The following is a 17941-nucleotide window of genomic DNA, read 5'->3' on the forward strand; positions in this document are numbered from 1 at the left end:
GATATTTGAAAAGAAGTTACAAAGTTTGAAATTATGTTAAAAGATACAAAAATAGCTTAAAAATCTACAATCAAATTCACACTGGTATGTAAATAAGTAAATGGAATTTAACCTTGAAGAAGTCAGGCTGACTTTGATAATTGATTCAAGGCTTTGTAAGTAAGTAAGAAATGTAGAAACATGGTCTCATTCATCAATTATTTTTGGGAAGAAATTTGCTCCTTAGAACACTTGAGAGCACTATTACACATGTTTGAATGCTGATGTGCCCATCCAAAATTAGCAGGTTATATATCTAAAGAAGTTATTAGTGAATGAGGCCCAGAGATTTCTACTGGTTACAGTTCCAGTTGGCCTAATTACTTTATATTAGGGGTGACCCGGGATAGTCGGCGATTCGATACGGAGGAGTCTGATTCGACTATGAACCTCGTAGTCAAATGTTGTCATGTAGCCAAGATCGTACCATTCTGACAACATGGGGCTGCTAAGCCTGAGTTTCCATTAACTGCCATTTGTTGGCCATTGGCCAGTAAAAAGGGCAGAGTTCACCAGATAAAAATATAATCGGTCAAAATGTCCGGCAGAAAACATGCAAATGACCAGATAAGTAAATACTAAATACTTGCATTTTGTGTAACCTAGAAGATATTAATATAAACTAAAAATTGCCTAATCTTACTACAACCACTGTCCTGTAGTACTGGGGTTGTTTATCTCAGCAAGCACATAGCTAATTATGTATGCACAATGACATCAAAGCAAATCTATCTTTCTGCACATGCTCAGTATTGCTGGGAACTATGCAGGGAAAGTGGGAAAGTTTGACCAGAGCTTTCTCATAAAGCAGAATTTTAATCTAAGTGAGGTTTTCCTGGTTAAGCAAAGGCTTAATATCATCAGCGGTATGAAGGGATTTTGTGTCATCGCTGTAAGTAATGAAGAGGCTGAAACAAAGGAAACTGTATGGCTGAGCATCATAAACACAGATGCAGAAGCAGAGAGAGAGAGAGAGAGAGGCTTACACTGAGCAGAGTTGTAGTGGACTTTGATAAACTACCTATGACCAATCCTCATATAAAGTTGGATTGTAGTCAACACAGAATCACATCGTGCAGAACGGCATGGACCACTTGGAGCTGATAACGAAGGCTCTGTCTCGCTTCCTGGTTAATTAGCAGAAGTAGTCTTAGATAAGCCGTTAATGAGAGGAGGACTGGACCGGACTATCTGCTCTGGAGCTTTTGTCTTTTGGGACCAGTCCAAATAAACCAGGATGGTTGGATTTCCAGCTTTGGCAGAGTTTACAGTTATGTCATCATGAGGACTGATATTAGCAACTGACGGTAAGACTCATTTTTCATTTGAAATGTAGAGTTTTAATGCAGTGTCCAGTTAAGAGAACACTTTTGTAATGTGTTTGGATGCTTCGTTGTTGTCGGTGGAGGATGGTATTTGACTGTTGTAAGCTGCTAAGTTATGATAGCGGCCAAAGTGCGAACAGGCTAACAGTGCTGATGTGAAGCCAACTGTTGTTGTTTATAAGTTTAACGTAGGCGTATATTGTGTAACTGACTGCACGTGTAAGGAAAAGTGCGCAGCTTTCATTTTGATACTTTAAACCACTTACACAAAAAAATAAGAGAGAGAGATTTATGCATTTTGCTGCTGTTAATGCAGCAAAATAATGTTAAAGCAAATGTCCGGTAGTTGTTCTAAACGGCTGGAATTCTTGAGGACTGCCGGTCATTTTGACCGGGGACAAAAAAGTCTAGCGGAAAGGCTGTTTGACTATTAGTCAACTAAAGGCAAAATCTGACCAATCAGATTCGACTATGAAAATCCTTAGTCGAAGACACTCCTACTTTGTATTAAACTTAGCTACATGGTAGAAATGTCAAAATGACAGGAGAATGTCACCTTCTTCAGGCGTCGAAAGCTGGCTGCTGGAGAACGAATAAGCAGCATCTGCTAGAGTCAGAGCAGTTCCCAAACAAGTGCCTTCCTCTTTCTGTTTAGGACACAAAAGTGAGTAAATGAAAACATAACTATGATTTACACCGTGTCTTCAATGCATGAAGTTTCTAAACATACCTTGGTGAGATGTTGGGCTTGCTCAGATTGCTTCACATCAGACTCCATCTAAAAAGAACGTGATTATATGACTTCTGACAACAAACACATTTCAGATATATTACTAACACATGCAAGTTGACTATATGTCTTCTCGTGTTGTGATTCTAATTATTAGCTTTAAGGGAGCAGTTCTAATTTCACATCCAGTTAATCATATTAATCTAAAAATCATTTACAGCACCAAACATACCAGCCAACATGCATATCGAGGCACAACTGTAGTCAGGATGGTGTAGCAGCTGTCTGTGGACACAGTGCCATCTGTGGGACAGAAAGTGACTTGTTTAAAATGAAGCATAAACAACAAAGCCAGAGAATGACATCCACAGAAGATGAATCACAGATATTAGCCTGAGGGTAGGAAATAGTCTATTTTTAGCCCAGTGCTGCATTGTCTTAAAATGGCTTTTGCCTTTTTTTGTTAACAGTGACTAGGGATTTGTCCTGCTCATTATGTATATCAAATTTCCTTTGTGGGGTAAGTCAGCAATCAATTCTATTTAGATTTAGTAATAATAATAAACATTGTACCTTTCTGCTGAATGTTGATGCTGGACTCCAAGAATGATTCAGAGAAGACAACAGAGCCAAGGTTCTCCCCGTCTCTCTGCAGGTCTGGGATGTCATGGATAATCATGGAGGCCTTAAATACATAGAATCCGAATAAGGCAGGATGCAAAAGCTTTGAACATTGCCATGAAAATGATTTGATTGTTATTCTCTGATAAAGCAAAAACAATATTTTTAGTTGTTAAACTTACTGTTTTTATGACATAACGGCTTCCTTCATCAGTCAGTGAAATGACCCTAAAAATCAATCAGAAGGCTTTTCAGGTCTGAAACTCCTGACCAGTGATTTACCATTGAATAACCATTATGGACTAAGTAGCACCCACCTTCCTTGCTTGTTCACAGCTTGAATGCTGAACTCACATTTGGACCTGATTAGAGAATACACATACTCAAGCTCACTGAAGAACACCACTCATAAAATTAATTTCAAATTTGGTTGGATGATTTGTGTGGTGAAAAATCAAACTGTACCTGAGAGAACTGCGATACTGGCTTAAACTCACTGAGTCCAAACCCACGAGAAAGGTGTTCTCTGCTACATCCTTGGCCTTCAATGACATGAATGTCTTAATGAGCCACAATATTTAATAACACTATATGCTATAATACAAATTAATAGTGCACTTCCTCACTCACCTTAGTAGCACTCGATGTACAGGAATAGCATTTTATTCCAGATAGGACTGCCTGAACAGTAGCTGAATAAATCTGTGACAAAAGTCTTGGAAAAAAAAGACACTAATTTGACATTAATGAATAGATTTACCATGTCCAAATACTTAGAAATAAAAAAATATTAGTGAAATAATAGTAGTGGAATTACTTACAAGACTTCAGTTTTCTTTTGCTCTGTGTTTTGATTTTCTGTAGGCAATATGAATCAAGCAAAACTAGATTATTACAAAGCATGCAAATAATGGTTTCTCATAATACACCTTACCACAGGTCACATTAGTAAGCCATTTCTTAACCCTATATTCAATTCAAACTGAAACTTCTCACAGAGGCTTTCACTACTGGTTATATAAACTATACTCTGCAACTGGAGCTACCCCTGAAGTGTGATGCTAAACACATTTATGATAAAATAGGGGGAAAAGAACAGCACGAATACTGTAAACATATTTGATCGATGCTAATTAAACAGAGCCCATTTATAATTCTCACCAAGGTATGGAGTGTGGGTTGACCCAAAGAAATAGGTCCGAGAGCAGGCCAAAGGTCCTTTGGGGGCCACACACTGCAGGATCTAATGGACAGAAAAAGAGCTGCTCTGAATGGATATAATCATGGCATGTTCCTTTCTCACAAATAACTCAGACAGAAGTGGAACAAAACAACCTTACAATTAGATTCACAGGAAATAGGGGTCTGAAATCTTACTGTTGCTGCCAGATGTTCAAAATAAACTGTCAAAACACTGCTCTGCACGTAACTAAGACTTTACCAAATCCCTTCACCAGGTGGCACTGCAGGCCAACGTGCTTCTTTAACCTCAGCAAATTTTTACAGCGCAAGCCTCAAATTCATTCACATTATTCTGCTTATATGTCATATCACTCACCATGTGTTTGGCTGTAGAACCTTTAGTCCCTGTGTTGCGGACCTGATGACTCTCTGAGGGAAAGTTGAATGAGTAATTCTCCAAGTCCTCTAAGGAAGTATGCTTCCCAAACAACACAAACGGCTGCTGACTTTTACTGAAATGAATACACATTTGATTATGAAATTGCACTATTTCTTAGACTAAATAATGAAGGATAGACCAGATAAAGAGATTGAGTAACACCTTTTATCTGTGATGTTGCTTGAGATCAGTCCATGAGAGTAATAAGTGCGGAATGCCTGTGGATTGATAAGAGTACAGCATGGGTATTTATCAGGATTCTGAAGTTGCTCCTGCATTAGTTTTGATCATAACTGCTTATGTAATCCTGTAATATATCTTTCTCAAACAGTACAACTGTCTGAAAAACAATAACAAAATGTATGTTTTTTAATTTTTGTTTTTTGCAGACAACAAACAGCTCAAATCACATCAATAACTGGTTTATGATCAATGACCAGTGAGTAAATTAAGTTATGTTAAATTAGGCCAGAGATAGATATGCAGATATGTAGCAGTACCTCTCCTGCTTGTGCTTCAGATAGCTCCAAGATGGAAAGATGGCTCTCCAGGTCCATGCTGGAGAAAAAACTATTCCATTGCTTCTCAAAGTACACTAAATCCTTAAGGACAATAACCAACACCAAGGTTAGAAGATGAACAATATCCTTCTGTTTCATGCAACAGAATAGGACAATTTAAGAAACTTGTTGGAATAAAAAGCTTCTTGTTACCTCTGTGAGGGCGTTATTCAGAGACACTGGGTCCAGTCTGTTGTAAACCTGCCAGAGCTTCTCACTCATGTCCATTAGCTTGAAAGCAAGGATATACAAAGTAAGCTCAAACAGAACTGCAGGACAATAAGCACACTGCATTGTAATAATACTTTAAGATCCAATTTTCTGGAGTTTTTCCAAACTCAGAGCTAAAAATAAATATGTTTTGAAGATACCTGGTATTTGATGGTAAAAAAGCTTCCTCCACCAATGCCTTCCAGAGCAAATGCTTGTATTAGAGGCCACTTCTCCACCATGAACACATCAAATGTCTGGATATGTCCTAAAGGAAAAAGTCGGTGCAGGTGTAAACACCACTGTTGTTGGTGAAATTATACAGTAAGTGCTGTCTGTTTCAGCTACATGACACTAATTTTCTGACTTTCTGATGTTTGATGTTATGCAGTTTTCCCTAACTATTTAAAGGGGACATATTTTATCCTTTTAAGACAAGTTTATATTGGTCTCAGAGGTCCCCAAAACATTCCTTCCTTCCTGTGAAGTTTGTTGCTGTAAAAACACTCCAGCATTGTATTTTTGCATGTCTTAAAAACCCCTCTGTTTTAGCCCTTCTCAGAACAAACCATGGTGTGTCTGCGGCTTTAAATGTTAATGAGCTTTCTGACTCCGCCCCTGACTACACCCCTCTCAGGAAATCAAAGTGGCACTCCTGATGTTACAATATTACTTTTATCCAAAGTTAAGGACCTGACTGGGATTCAAACCATCAACCTCCCAGACAAATTTCAGCAGAGTAAACCACTGAGCTATCCACCATGTCATCTGGCAGTTGAGAGGCAGATCAGCAGACGAGCGTGGAACTTTCCTCCAAGCAGGAACAACCAATCAAACATGGGGTGAGTGCTTACTCCCCATTTGACATCATGAGGGTAAAATCTGAGAACGGCTTGTTTTAGCACACATTTTCTGAAAGGTGGAGAAAGAGAAGGTGGAAGGGAATGGATTTTTCTGGTATTTGAGGGAATTGTGGACAGGTCAGGGGCACATACTCTTGTTAGAAAAGCCTGAAAAACTGATTTTGCATAACATGTCCCTTTTAAAGCATGTATATTCAGTGAAAGGGGAGGTTAACATATGATTATATGTACCGTGGGAACTGTAAGGTACCCCAATACGATAGCAGTCCTGCACCATTGTGACAAAACTGGAGATTTTAAATTCCTCTGCTGCTTCTTCATCTTCATACTGTGGTTGGAGAAGGTGAAATGACAGAGGAAGACAAGAGAGATTAGGGCATAATCTCAGAATAGTGTTCACAATTAGAAACACTGCTACAAAGGCTCACAAAAAGCTGTAGTAAGTGCTTTGATGGGAACGTTTCCAAAATTGCGAGGCAACAAGGTAAGTCTATTAAATTGAAAATGCTGGTGAAAAGTTGCTAACGTAGCAGCCAGGAGGACATTTAAAAAGTGCCAATTCTCTTGACAAGGTTCCTATCTCCTGCCCAAATAGCAATGATAGAAGAGTTTGGGAAAAAGAGAGTTTTTAACCTCTGCCTTGGTCATGCAGTAGAGATGAAGGTTCCTCCAGTGGGACACATAGGGCAACAGGTATCCATAGTTCATTGGGTTGCAGTACAGATGAACACACTCTGCCTTGATCAGCAGGATCACGTCTTGAAAGCAGAAAAGTATTGTGTAAGAACAGATAAAACTGAGTAAATATATTAGTGTAAAGAGAGTGAACGGCAAATGAAAAGCTCACCATCCAGCATTTCTTCAGGAAACTCATCAAAAGTATGTTCCACATTCAGCTGATTTCTTCCATACAGTCCATAGAACAGATATTTTGCCAGCTCAGTGCACCCATCATTATATCTGCTGTCAATTCCTGGAATACAGAAAAAATTACATGAATGTGTACTCACTGACTGTGTTGGAATGACCATTAACTGAATTGTTTCTATAATCTGTTTTGAAACATCCTTTCCTCCAGCCTTTGCAAGTGGCAGTGCAGTTAGCTGGGTCAGAGGAACAAATATAGGTTAAAGACAAAAATGTTGGCCACTTAGCATACCAAGAGAGCACAGGATGCCATGAGGGGTGGTAGTCCCACCCTCACAGAGCAGAGACTGAACCTGGCGAAGGCGACCACAACTGAAAAACAGATATATAAATAAATAAGGATTAGGAATGCAGGATATTGGATTTTTGCCCATATTTGATCTACCATAATTTACATAATAATTTTAGCTGATACTGATGTTTAAATAAGGTTCAGAACTAAAACTTCAGTCCGTAAAACACACAATTTAAAGCTTGAGAATGAACAAATAAACAAATTTCAGTCCTCAAATCCTATTTCAGAGTGTAAGGAATAATGCTGAATAAAAACAGACTTTAGCTGACATACAGATGAGGACAAAGAGCCATAGCAAAAACCACTGTTGTGCAATGATGTGCTTTAACTTTGTAATGCTCAAAGCTTGTAAAACAAAGTTAAATCTGATGTTATCTTACTGTTTACACACAGTATAAAAGGGTTAGAGGTGTCAATTGGGAAGGCATCGTGGCAAAAACAAATGAAATCAATTTAAACTTGAGAAAAAGAATTGTTGATGCTCACAAAGCAGGAGAAGGATATAAAAAAGTAATATCAGAATTTCCAGGTGTCAAGAACTGGAGTCCTCATCTGCAGACCTGTTGGTCCAGCATAAAATTCTACTATTAACAACTGATATGGGCAGATTTTTAAAGCCAAAATATCAGTTGTCAATATAAGCAGAAATGTTTTTATCTGCAGATACTGATATTTCACTTTTAAAGCTTATATCTGGCAATATCAAACTGATAATGTCATACACCCTTAATAAAAACAGGTTTATTCTATTAGGGATATACTGTTAATAACATGTAGTTTTGACCTATATATACATAAAATAAAAATATCTTATTAAGGTCCTCATTTCTTTTAGTACTTTTGTATAATACAAATACAAAAATCGTTTGCCAATGAAATACTGTACTTTACAAACACATGGTTGAATGATTAAAAATGATAAATGCTCATAAATCAATCACAGTCCTGAGATGCATGCCTTTGTTTATAACCTAATGAATGCTTTGAAATTTTTACAATTATGGCATTTTATTAGCTGATTAAACGAAAATTAAGCTACTAAGAAGACTAGAGGTATATTAATTGCAATGTGTTAAATATATCAGCAGTATTTAGCACCAGGATGGATTTGGGCCATTACAACCTCCCCTCATCAAACTCAAATAGTTGGTCAGATTCAACGTTGAGTTTTGGCAACAAAATGAATATTTTTTGGACTGAGGTTCAGGTATATTCCAATACTGGACGACACCGTGACGCTAAATTCATATTGTACATTGTTAAAAGCAGCTATTTAATGCTTGGATACATATTCTGTCGCTAGCTTGACACCTCGCTATCGTTAGAACCGTTAAAAACGTTAACTATCGGTAACTGGTGTCAGAACGTTGGCAATTAACGGCCATGGCTCGCGCTAACGCTAACCAAGCTAGCTTGACAGCTTCACTGGAGCGTTTTCTATTCACATTATTCGACATTACCTGACAGCTGGGTTGATTCCCGACAATTTTCCGTTTACTCTCCTTATACCGGCCATTATTGCGGTAGCAGCCGTTCTCGCAATTCACGTTTAAAACCGAACTACGTTATAAATTTAACGGCGAATAACTACATCTTCTCCATCACCCTGGAGAATGTCTACACAAAATAGCATAGCAACGGAGAAAACCACTTCGTATCAAGGGGTGTTCGGAAATACCTTTTTTTCTTTCAGAGAAATTCAGACGCAATATTTACCAACAAACGACATCATCTTAAAATACTCTTTACTACAGCAAAATAATGTGTATTGGGTCAACTTCGAGATCATGAAATGGGAATCTACCCGAAAGTATGACACGGTCTCCCCTATTTCGGCTTGTGGTAGTGTCTTGTTTTGGGCCAAGACAGCGGCAGGAACCTCCGCGCAGCTGCACAGGGAGATGGTGCAATCCCTCAGTAATCTCAGCTGATGTGTATGTAGGGGGAAACCCGTCTTCTTTATATTTAATGCATTCTTTTAACACAGTCATGTGCTAGTTAAGATGAAAGTGTTTTTATTGAGTACGTCTTGTATAACACAATACCCTTCCTTCCTCTTACTATGAGGGATTTGAAGTCTTATTTTGGGGAAGTAGGTTGACAAGTTTGAAGCCGATTTTGCTTAAAATATCATGAGTTAATCAGAATATTCATCAGGATGTTGCAGATTTTATCCTACTTCTCATGAAACTACATAGTTTTTAAGGTTAAATAATCTAAGTGGTTAATGATCCAAACAAACAACAATTGCAGGATGCCCACTGAGAGACTTTATTGTGCAAATGGGAAACACATTAAAGTGGTCCGTTAGGAAAAGAAAAGAGAGTTTGGCCTATTGATCACGAGTCTGCAAACTCCCATGCTGCTTTATTTAAAATGGTTCACTTCCGATATACTTATTTAAGCAGTTTAGGCCAGCAGTAAGAAAAAAAACATGTATTCTGGGGAAAAACGTGCTTTTGCATTTATATGGAACTTACAAGCAAGTTAATGCAATGTACTTCTATATGTGTACGACCAAACAAAAGATAGCAAATTATATTTTCCATGGATTTTTCCTACGAAATTCCTACATTAAAGATGTTTTCTGCACCCTTTTGGCCCACTTACTACTTGTGAGCATTGTAGGGAATGACTGGTTTAGAAGGAACCTAATGCATGACTTGCAACATGAGAAAGAAGTAATGGCCCAGTAGCTTGCTCATTCCTGCATATACTGTGGAATGCACTTCCTTGACAACAAATCTGCCGGTCACAGAAGAAATGTGTTCATCAGGAAGCATCTCATTTATCTTCCTTCCCTCATTATGCTGGTTTTGGAGCCAGAGAATCCAGTTTCTTGAGCTACCTTGAGCTGACAGGGATCTTAAAGCAGACCTGTAGGAGCACCTGCAAAAGACATGGCACACAGTGAGTAATCCTTGCAATTTCATGGCAAATATTGCCATTAAGGCTTGAAAAGACAACATCCTGGCTTGGTTGTAGTTGCTCAAAAACAGAAGTTGTAACTCATAATTTAATTTATAGTTTGGTGTGTGCATTCACAGCTATTTGAGTCACTTAAAAATCCTTTTTGTGTTGCAGACCGTGTAAGAAACGCCAATCAGATGGTGGTGATATCCACAGTAGAGGAATGGCTCTCCTTCAAGTCACTGCTGCAGACCTGCTCTGGTGATAAACACGTGCAGCTAACTTTTAGTTCTCAGGCATCAAATCAGGCCTGTGACTTGGCTGTAGATGGTCACTCAGCCAGCTTGCACTATGCAGAGTTTAAAGAAGATATGAATGAGGCTGACATCAGTTTGGCACTAGACGCCTGCTTTAAATCATGCACGGATGGAATCTGCACTTTTTTGCTGCTGATCCAAGGTGGACATTATACAGAAAAGGAGAGAAGAATGCTTGAGATTCTGCAGGCCAACTTTGGAGAGGAGGCTTTCAAATACTTGGTGGTCCTGTCTCTGGAAGATGCAAAAGTTACCAACACAATGGACGACGGCCTCCTTGAGTTGATAAACATGTGTGGCGGAAGGTTCTGTCAAATCACATCATCTGCAGCACGAGACAAACTGCGCTCTCTACTCTTGATGGTCGACCGCATGCTGACTGAGAGTGGCATAACGGGTTACACCGACAACATGTTGACTGAAGCTAAGAAAAGGAGCACAGAGGACTTGGCCACAAAGGTTCTGAAACAGAAGATGAAAGAGGCAGAGGAAAAGGAGCAAGCCTTTAATACAATGGTTCAACAACAGGAGGAGAGACGAGCCAAAGAGATGGAGGAGCTGAAGGCAAAGCATACAGAGGAGAGAAAGAAGGAGGCAGCTGAAAGGAAGATATATGAGAAGAGAACAGCGAGCTTGGAGGAGGCTATGATGAGCCACAGAGCCATGCTGCAGCTCAAGATGAATGCCTCTGATGGTAAGACTTCTTTTCCAGTTACTGATTGAGTTTTAATCAGATACAATGAAGATCCATCTCTCAATCACCTGCCTGCTTAGTGCCAATTTGTAAAATCTTTACGAAAAGTAATGCAATAGAGTTTTGAAGACACAATACTTAGAATTTCTCACCAAAATGTCCAAGTTAATTTAACCCTCAGGCATCACTTTAATTTACTACCCTTTAAAGCCATTACGGACAAAAATGTCCTCTTCCAAAAAACTGCTATAAAAACTTAACAGATTAATATTTTTTCTGCTTTTTTTTTTTTTGCATAAATCTCCTAAACAACTTCAGCTGTGCTCAAAACTACCAAACGTTCAATCATTTTGAGGATTTTAACCCTTTAAATGCCAGTTTGACTTGAAGATCAAAAATTGTGGTTTGAATGGGAGTCAATGGGACGTTTTTGTCCACAAGTGACTCGAAAGGGTAGTAAATTTTAAATCGGATGGTACACAAAAACTAATAATGCATCAAAGTCAATATTTTGGCTGATATTTTACATACTCAGGACTGATTTAAAAAAAAAACCCATCCCCAACATTAGTTATCTGGAAAATTTAGAAAAAATATGATCATCCTGTAATCAAACTGGCATTTAGAGGATTAAAATCCTGAAAATTATTCAATAATTGATTGTTTTGGTTAGAACTTAAGTTGATCAAAAGATTTGACCCAAAAAAAAAAAACAGAAAAAAATATTAATGTATACTGTTTTTATTGCTGTTTTTGGAAGTGGACGTTTTTGTCCTTAATGACTTGACAGTGTGGTAAATTTTAAATCTGATGCTACACAAAAACTAAAAATGCATCAAAGTTCATATTTTGGCTAATCATTGACATGTTCACTTTGGATTTAGAAATAATGCCACAGCCATCCAACATTTGGCTCAAGGAAGATATCACTATTTTTTGTGCTTTTTTTCATTAAAAACTACATTGACTTTAAGTAATCAAACTGGCATTTAAAGGGTCAAAATCCTCAAAATGATTGAATGTTTGGTAGTTTTAAGCACAGCTAAAGTTGTTTAAGAGATTTATGCAAAAAAGCAGAAAAAATATTAATCTGTTAAGTTTTTATAGCATTTTTTTGGAAGTGGACATTTTTGTCCTTAAAGGCTTTAAAGCGTAGTAAATTTGTTTCACAGTGTTCCCCTGACCTATTAGAGCCATTGAAATTTGAATTCAAAAATTTTCCTAGAAAGAAACTTTGTTGCAAAAAAATTAGACCATGTGCATTAACACAGCCAAACGAGTGAGCAGAGAAAGAGGACAAATTTGCCCAAATGGACAAAAATGTCCCAAGTGATGCCTGAGGGCTAAAAATGACTAACAGGTCAACTGCAGGTTTCAGGATCTTTGACACAATGCTGTTTTCCATTATAGTTGGATGTTAATTTTAAAGGGAAAAGACATAAAACTATCAACCAAATCCTGCTGATAGATTTGACTCGAATAGAGCAGAACATATATCATTCAGAAAATGATGGTCCCAGGACACTTAACAAAGTAGGCAGATCTATACTGTACTTATTATTAGAACCTTAAAATTAATCCACAATGATCACAGCAGTCACAGTGGCAAGGAAAAACTTTCCTTTAATTGCCAAAAAAACTTTGGCAGAACCAGAGTCATGTTAAAAGCAATCTGCTAAAGCTATGTTGATTTTTTTAAGGATTGGAAATGCAGAAAAAGAGAAGATGGAGATAAAGAAAGGAAAGAGAGATGCAGGGGGAGAAGAAGGTGATGCATTAGGAAAAAGGAGAGGAGTATGCAGAAAAAAGGAGAAGAGGAAGATAAGGGCAATGAAGATGAGAGATGCAGGGGAGAGAGGCGTAAGATGCATCAAGAAAGATAGAATTTGCAGAAAGAGAGAAGAGGGAGATGTAGAAAAATAGAAGAAAGGGATGCAGAAAAAAGAGAAGAGAGGGATGCAGAAAAAGAAAGAAAAAGGGATGCAGAAAGAAGAGGAAATGCAGGAGGTGAGAAGAGGGATATGCAAAAAAAGAGAAGAGGGCGATAAAGGCAACGAATATGAGAGATGCAGGGGGAGAGAAAAGGGAGATGCATTAAGAAAGATAAGAATTGCAGAAAGAGAGGAGAGAGATGCAGAAAAAGAAAAAAGAGGTACAGAAAAAGGAGAGGAATATGTAGAAACAGGGACAAGATGGAGACGCTGAAAAAGAGAGAAGATAAGATGCAGAAAATTAGAGGAATATGCAGGAAAAGGGAGATGCAGAAAAAGAGCAAAGTGGAACATGCAAAAAAGAGAAAAGAGGTAGCGGGGTGAGAGAAGGGGGAAGAAACAGTAAGGTTGAAGAGGAAGATGCAGCAAAGAGAAAAGAAGTAGATGTAGAAAAAGAGAAGGTGGAAATACAGAAAAAAAAGTGATAAGAAGGAGAAAGTTAGATTGAAAGGGGAGATGCAGAAAAAATTGAAAAGGCAGAAGCAGCAAAACAGAGAAGAGGGAGATGCAGAATGAGAGAAGGGGGAGGAGGGGCAGTAATATTGAACAGGGAGATCCGGATAAAAGACTGGAAAATGCACAAAGAGTGAAGGAGAGGTGCAGAAAAAATATGAAGATGCAGGAAGAGGAACGAGGAAGATGAATACAGAGAAATGAGGGGTAAACAGAGAGAGAAGAGGAGAGAGCATTAAAAAAAGAGTAGAGGGGGAGATGCAGTTTGACTGGTTAGGCCATAATCCATCTTAAACTTGCATGCTTCATGTAATGTTTTTTTTTTTTATATAACACTACATTTCTACATTTTGAGAACAGTTTTAAAAATAGATTGATATATGAATCAACACATGGACAGTGATGTCATATGGCTGCATTGTTTTCGTCTCATATCTTCCTGATTGACCTCACCTCTATCCTTTTTGCCTCCTTCCTTTAAAAGCACACTGGATAAAATTAAGAAGGCTCTAAGAATGAGACTTCCTGGGTTACAACTCAGAGAGCATTATGCAAAAATAGAAGCCAGCATGTGAATTTATGTTTTATTTTTCTCAAACTATAGAAACGTTGTTTGTCTTTTTGTACAAACATAGAAGTCGCTGATGTTAATTGAGTGAATTAATATATTTTAATGATATTTCATATATCCTCTTAAACATATCTGTTCAGCAGCTGCTGCCACTTGGGGGCAGCACAGTTACAGTTAAATGTGGGCAATCATCCACCGACAAAAACTCAAAGCATTCAGGAATAAATGTGCACAAAAATCCCCATATAGCAATAATCAGTTTGTGTTGACACTTTCTTCCCTTGCCTTTGTAAAATGTATTTCAAAGTTGTCTCTCTCTCTGTTTTTTGTGACTCCAAGATGACGACACAGAGAAGATATCAGTTGTTTTCCTGGGTATCTCTGGCAGCGGGAAGTCCTCAGCTCTAAATCTAATCCTAGAGAGAGCAGGTAATCAATACTCAATCTCTGACTCTATCCATGAGACCACCCAGCCCACCTTCTCCTGTGAGAGGAAACAGGTGTTTGCAGCTGGGAGGAAACTCATCCTGGTGGACACCCCCGAGCTGTGGGACGAGGACGGGGTGGAGGATCTGGAGCTGGTGAAGGACTGTCTTTCTTTGTCCTTACCTGGACCCCACATCTTCCTACTGGTGCTCCAAGTGGGTCGTTTCACCCAGGGCGAGTGTGAGATGCTCCTGCACCTGCAGAGGATCTTTGGACGAGAATTTGCCGAGTACACCGTCGTCCTCTTCGTCAGCTTTGATGGCAGCCAGCACAAGCTTCAGAGGATTGATGACTACGTGGCCAATGCCCATGAAACCCTGCAGGATCTGGTCAGGAAGTGCGGGAGTAGGTATTATGAGCTGAGTGCAACAAAGTCCCAGAATGCTTTGAGCTTCCCTCAGGTGAAAGACCTGCTGTCAGGAATCAACAAGCTGGTGGCTTCACATGGAGGCCGGCCCTACCCAGTGAGAAGATTTACTGAGCAGGAGCTGCAGGAGAGGAGGAGAGGGATAGAGGAGAGGAAGGAGGAGGCTTTGGAAGTAAACTACTTATTGAAAGATGCTTGATTTTAGTCATCGAAGACATGCAATGCTACAAAATCAAATGCACAAGAGTCAGTCCTGCAGGGGTTTAGGAAATTCAGAAATTTGCAGTGGCATTGCTTTTCTTCATGCTGTCATTCTAGTTTGCTTTTAAATGATTGTGAATGTCTTTTTGGGGTGTTTTTCAGGGAATTTAAGTTCATTAAATTCTCAACTTAGCACAGTTTGATGAAATTCTTGTCTTGTTTTTGGGTAAACAAAACATCTAAAGTATTAAAACTTTTGCCAGTAATACTCTACAAAAAGATAAACAAAAAAAGGTAAGGTTAGTAAAGCTTCACTAAAATTGTCATTGATACTGAGTAACGATAAAGTAAAGAACTTTGCATTCACAAGGGGATAAATCTATGAAAGCCCATTTCTCTCACTTAACAAAATGAAAGGTGGGTCATTATTTAAAAAAAAAAAAATCTTGAATCAAAATTAAGAGATAAAGAGGCAAAATGTGAGATTAAAAATTTAAATCATAAGATAAAAAGTTAAAATTATGATATAGAAAGTAAAAAAAATAATAAAAGGTGAGATTATGAAATAGATTAAAATTATGAGATACCAAGTCAGAACTATAAGATAAAACGCAAAATTTGAGATAGTCAAGATTATAGAATAAAGGGAAAAAATATGAGAAGAAGAAACATAAGAAAACAGTCAACAATATGCAAAAAAGTCTAAATTATAAGATAAAGGCATTAATGGCAAGAAAAATCAAAGTTATGAGAGAGAAAGTAAAAAAAAATAAGATGAAAAGTGTGAATTTAGAGATATAAAGGTGAAATTATTTGATAAAAATGAAATTCTGAGATATAAAGTTAATACTTTGAGATAAAAAAAAAAACCTGTGAGTTAAAAAGTCAGTTATGAGAGCAAATGTCAAAATTAAGAATAGATAAGATGAAAATTTTAAATAAAAAGACAAAATTAATGGATGCTTAGCTAAATTCTAAATTATTGATATCATATTTGAGATATTAAGTCATAACTATGATATTTAAGTCAAAATTAAGCAGAAAGATGTCAAATTTTGAGACTAAGTCATATTCATGACATAAGAAGTTGAAAATTAAATGTAAAAATAACAAGCTAAAAGGCAAAATTATGAGATAGAAAGTAGAAGTTATAAGAAAAATGGTGCTCTTGTGAGCTGTAGTAAATTTGATTATGAAATCAAAAGTTGAAATTAGAAGATTTAAATTCATAATCATGACAAAGTCATAATATTAGTTTAGTAATAATATCATTGTGAGATAGCCAATTCTATCTGAGAGAAATTACAAAATTCAGAGAAAAAAATGTTAAAATGATGAGCTAAAAAGTCATTTTATAAAACAGTTTAAATCATGAGAAAAAAAGTCAAAATTGTCATGGAGGATGTTAACATATAGGTGTGAATAAGTCAGCCATTATTATAAGATAATGCCTTTTCTAATTAAAAAAATACAACTTTGACTTATTTACTCGATAATGACTTACCATCTCATTATGTTTACTTTTAACTCGTTTTTATTTAGTAATTTTGAGCTTTTATTTAATAATTTTGACACGTTTCATAATTATAACTTACCATATCATACTTTTGACTGTTTTTCAATAATTATGACTTACTTTTGCATAATTCAGAGGTTGGATTTCTATTTTTAAGATATTTTTTTCTTTTTTAAACAGTGGCACAAAAATGAGCAACTAACAGCTAGTTAACCTGGAAACAAATGAGTTTCTACCTGGTGGTTTTTGGAAGAATAAAAAAAAAAAAAAAAAACCATCATTCATTAATTCATTAATCTATAATAAAATTATCGTGGACGCTATGTAATATGAAGCACTAAGTTCCTGTGAACCAGGAAGTGAATGAGGAAGTAGCAGCTAGTTAACCAGGAAAAGAATGAAGCACTATTTAACCATTAGTTAACATGTAGACAGTGGATAACTCAATATCAAATGTACGCAGTACTGAATGATTGCTTAATAGAAAAGAATGTTAGATAAAATAATACTTTTTGTATTTTCAGAGAATTAGTGACACCATATTTGCAAGTTACTATTTGCCAGTGGTTAAATTGTGGATAAATCTTTTTAAATCTTACAAAGTCACTGATTTCTTTCAGTTTATGATCATATTGGCTTGCCACTTCAGACTTAATCATTCCTTAATGACTGTCAGTGGTGAATAAAGTTACCCTCTTATTCTAAGTATGATAGTGGGTTGCTGCTCATATGCTTTATCCCTTCTGGTTCCCTGGTTAACTTCCTGTAATTAGTTACTTTTTCACTATACATGCCAGTTTTTCTTTTTACTCTTTCAGTAAATACAAAGTAAATAAGAATTATATTTTTGATAAATGAGTTTTATGCCTAAAGAGCATATGAAGGGATGTTTTTAACTGTGCATACATGTCGTGCTGAGACTTAAATGGTGGTGCTGTGGGGATTTTCCAAACTAAAGGGGAGCAGAACACATCAGACATTTCCATGCTTATGTTTATCAGTATAGGGCAGAGCTGGGAGGGAAAATAGATGTACTTTCCCATGATGTGAGGACTAATCTGACTGGTTTATGAGATTTGCTTGCTGATATCTTGATTGCTTAACAGTTATTTCCTCAAACATGATGTTTCTGATGTATGGAGTTCAGAAAAAAACATGACTGATGTATTTTTTAAACTCATCCAAATGGTTTGTGAGTCTTTGCATTTTTAAGAAATACTGTGTGTTAAATTATAGCTATAAAA

General features: G+C 37.1%; 2 protein-coding genes across 2 annotated transcripts in view; one reads left to right on the top strand and one right to left on the bottom strand.

Annotated features, from left to right (window-relative positions):
- The window catches only part of dnaaf9 (dynein axonemal assembly factor 9), a 30328-nt gene extending 21531 nt beyond the window's left edge, over positions 1 to 8797 (bottom strand). Inside the window, exons 1-20 of the mRNA XM_041812423.1 lie at positions 8652 to 8797; positions 7129 to 7208; positions 6817 to 6942; positions 6603 to 6727; positions 6201 to 6297; positions 5268 to 5374; positions 5050 to 5127; positions 4837 to 4938; positions 4499 to 4554; positions 4274 to 4409; positions 3877 to 3958; positions 3537 to 3573; positions 3346 to 3430; positions 3181 to 3257; positions 3033 to 3077; positions 2898 to 2943; positions 2668 to 2779; positions 2327 to 2397; positions 2095 to 2142; positions 1921 to 2011 (exon numbers count right to left, since the gene is read on the bottom strand). Of these exons, the coding sequence (XP_041668357.1) occupies positions 1921 to 2011; positions 2095 to 2142; positions 2327 to 2397; positions 2668 to 2779; positions 2898 to 2943; positions 3033 to 3077; positions 3181 to 3257; positions 3346 to 3430; positions 3537 to 3573; positions 3877 to 3958; positions 4274 to 4409; positions 4499 to 4554; positions 4837 to 4938; positions 5050 to 5127; positions 5268 to 5374; positions 6201 to 6297; positions 6603 to 6727; positions 6817 to 6942; positions 7129 to 7208; positions 8652 to 8707 (1657 nt within the window). The 5' untranslated portion in view covers positions 8708 to 8797. The remainder of the gene's footprint in view (positions 1 to 1920; positions 2012 to 2094; positions 2143 to 2326; positions 2398 to 2667; positions 2780 to 2897; positions 2944 to 3032; positions 3078 to 3180; positions 3258 to 3345; positions 3431 to 3536; positions 3574 to 3876; positions 3959 to 4273; positions 4410 to 4498; positions 4555 to 4836; positions 4939 to 5049; positions 5128 to 5267; positions 5375 to 6200; positions 6298 to 6602; positions 6728 to 6816; positions 6943 to 7128; positions 7209 to 8651) is intronic.
- A 547-nt stretch (positions 8798 to 9344) lies between these two features.
- Positions 9345 to 17821, top strand: LOC121526045 (GTPase IMAP family member 9-like). The gene is made up of 3 exons (XM_041812328.1): positions 9345 to 10101; positions 10276 to 11112; positions 14467 to 17821. The coding sequence occupies exons 1-3, from the start codon at positions 10092 to 10094 to the stop codon at positions 15177 to 15179; spliced, it is 1560 nt and encodes a 519-aa protein (XP_041668262.1). The 5' UTR covers positions 9345 to 10091; the 3' UTR covers positions 15180 to 17821.
- Positions 17822 to 17941: the final 120 nt, after the last annotated feature.

Source organism: Cheilinus undulatus, linkage group 18 (assembly GCF_018320785.1).
Source record: "Cheilinus undulatus linkage group 18, ASM1832078v1, whole genome shotgun sequence".
Lineage (NCBI taxonomy): Eukaryota > Metazoa > Chordata > Actinopteri > Labriformes > Labridae > Cheilinus > Cheilinus undulatus.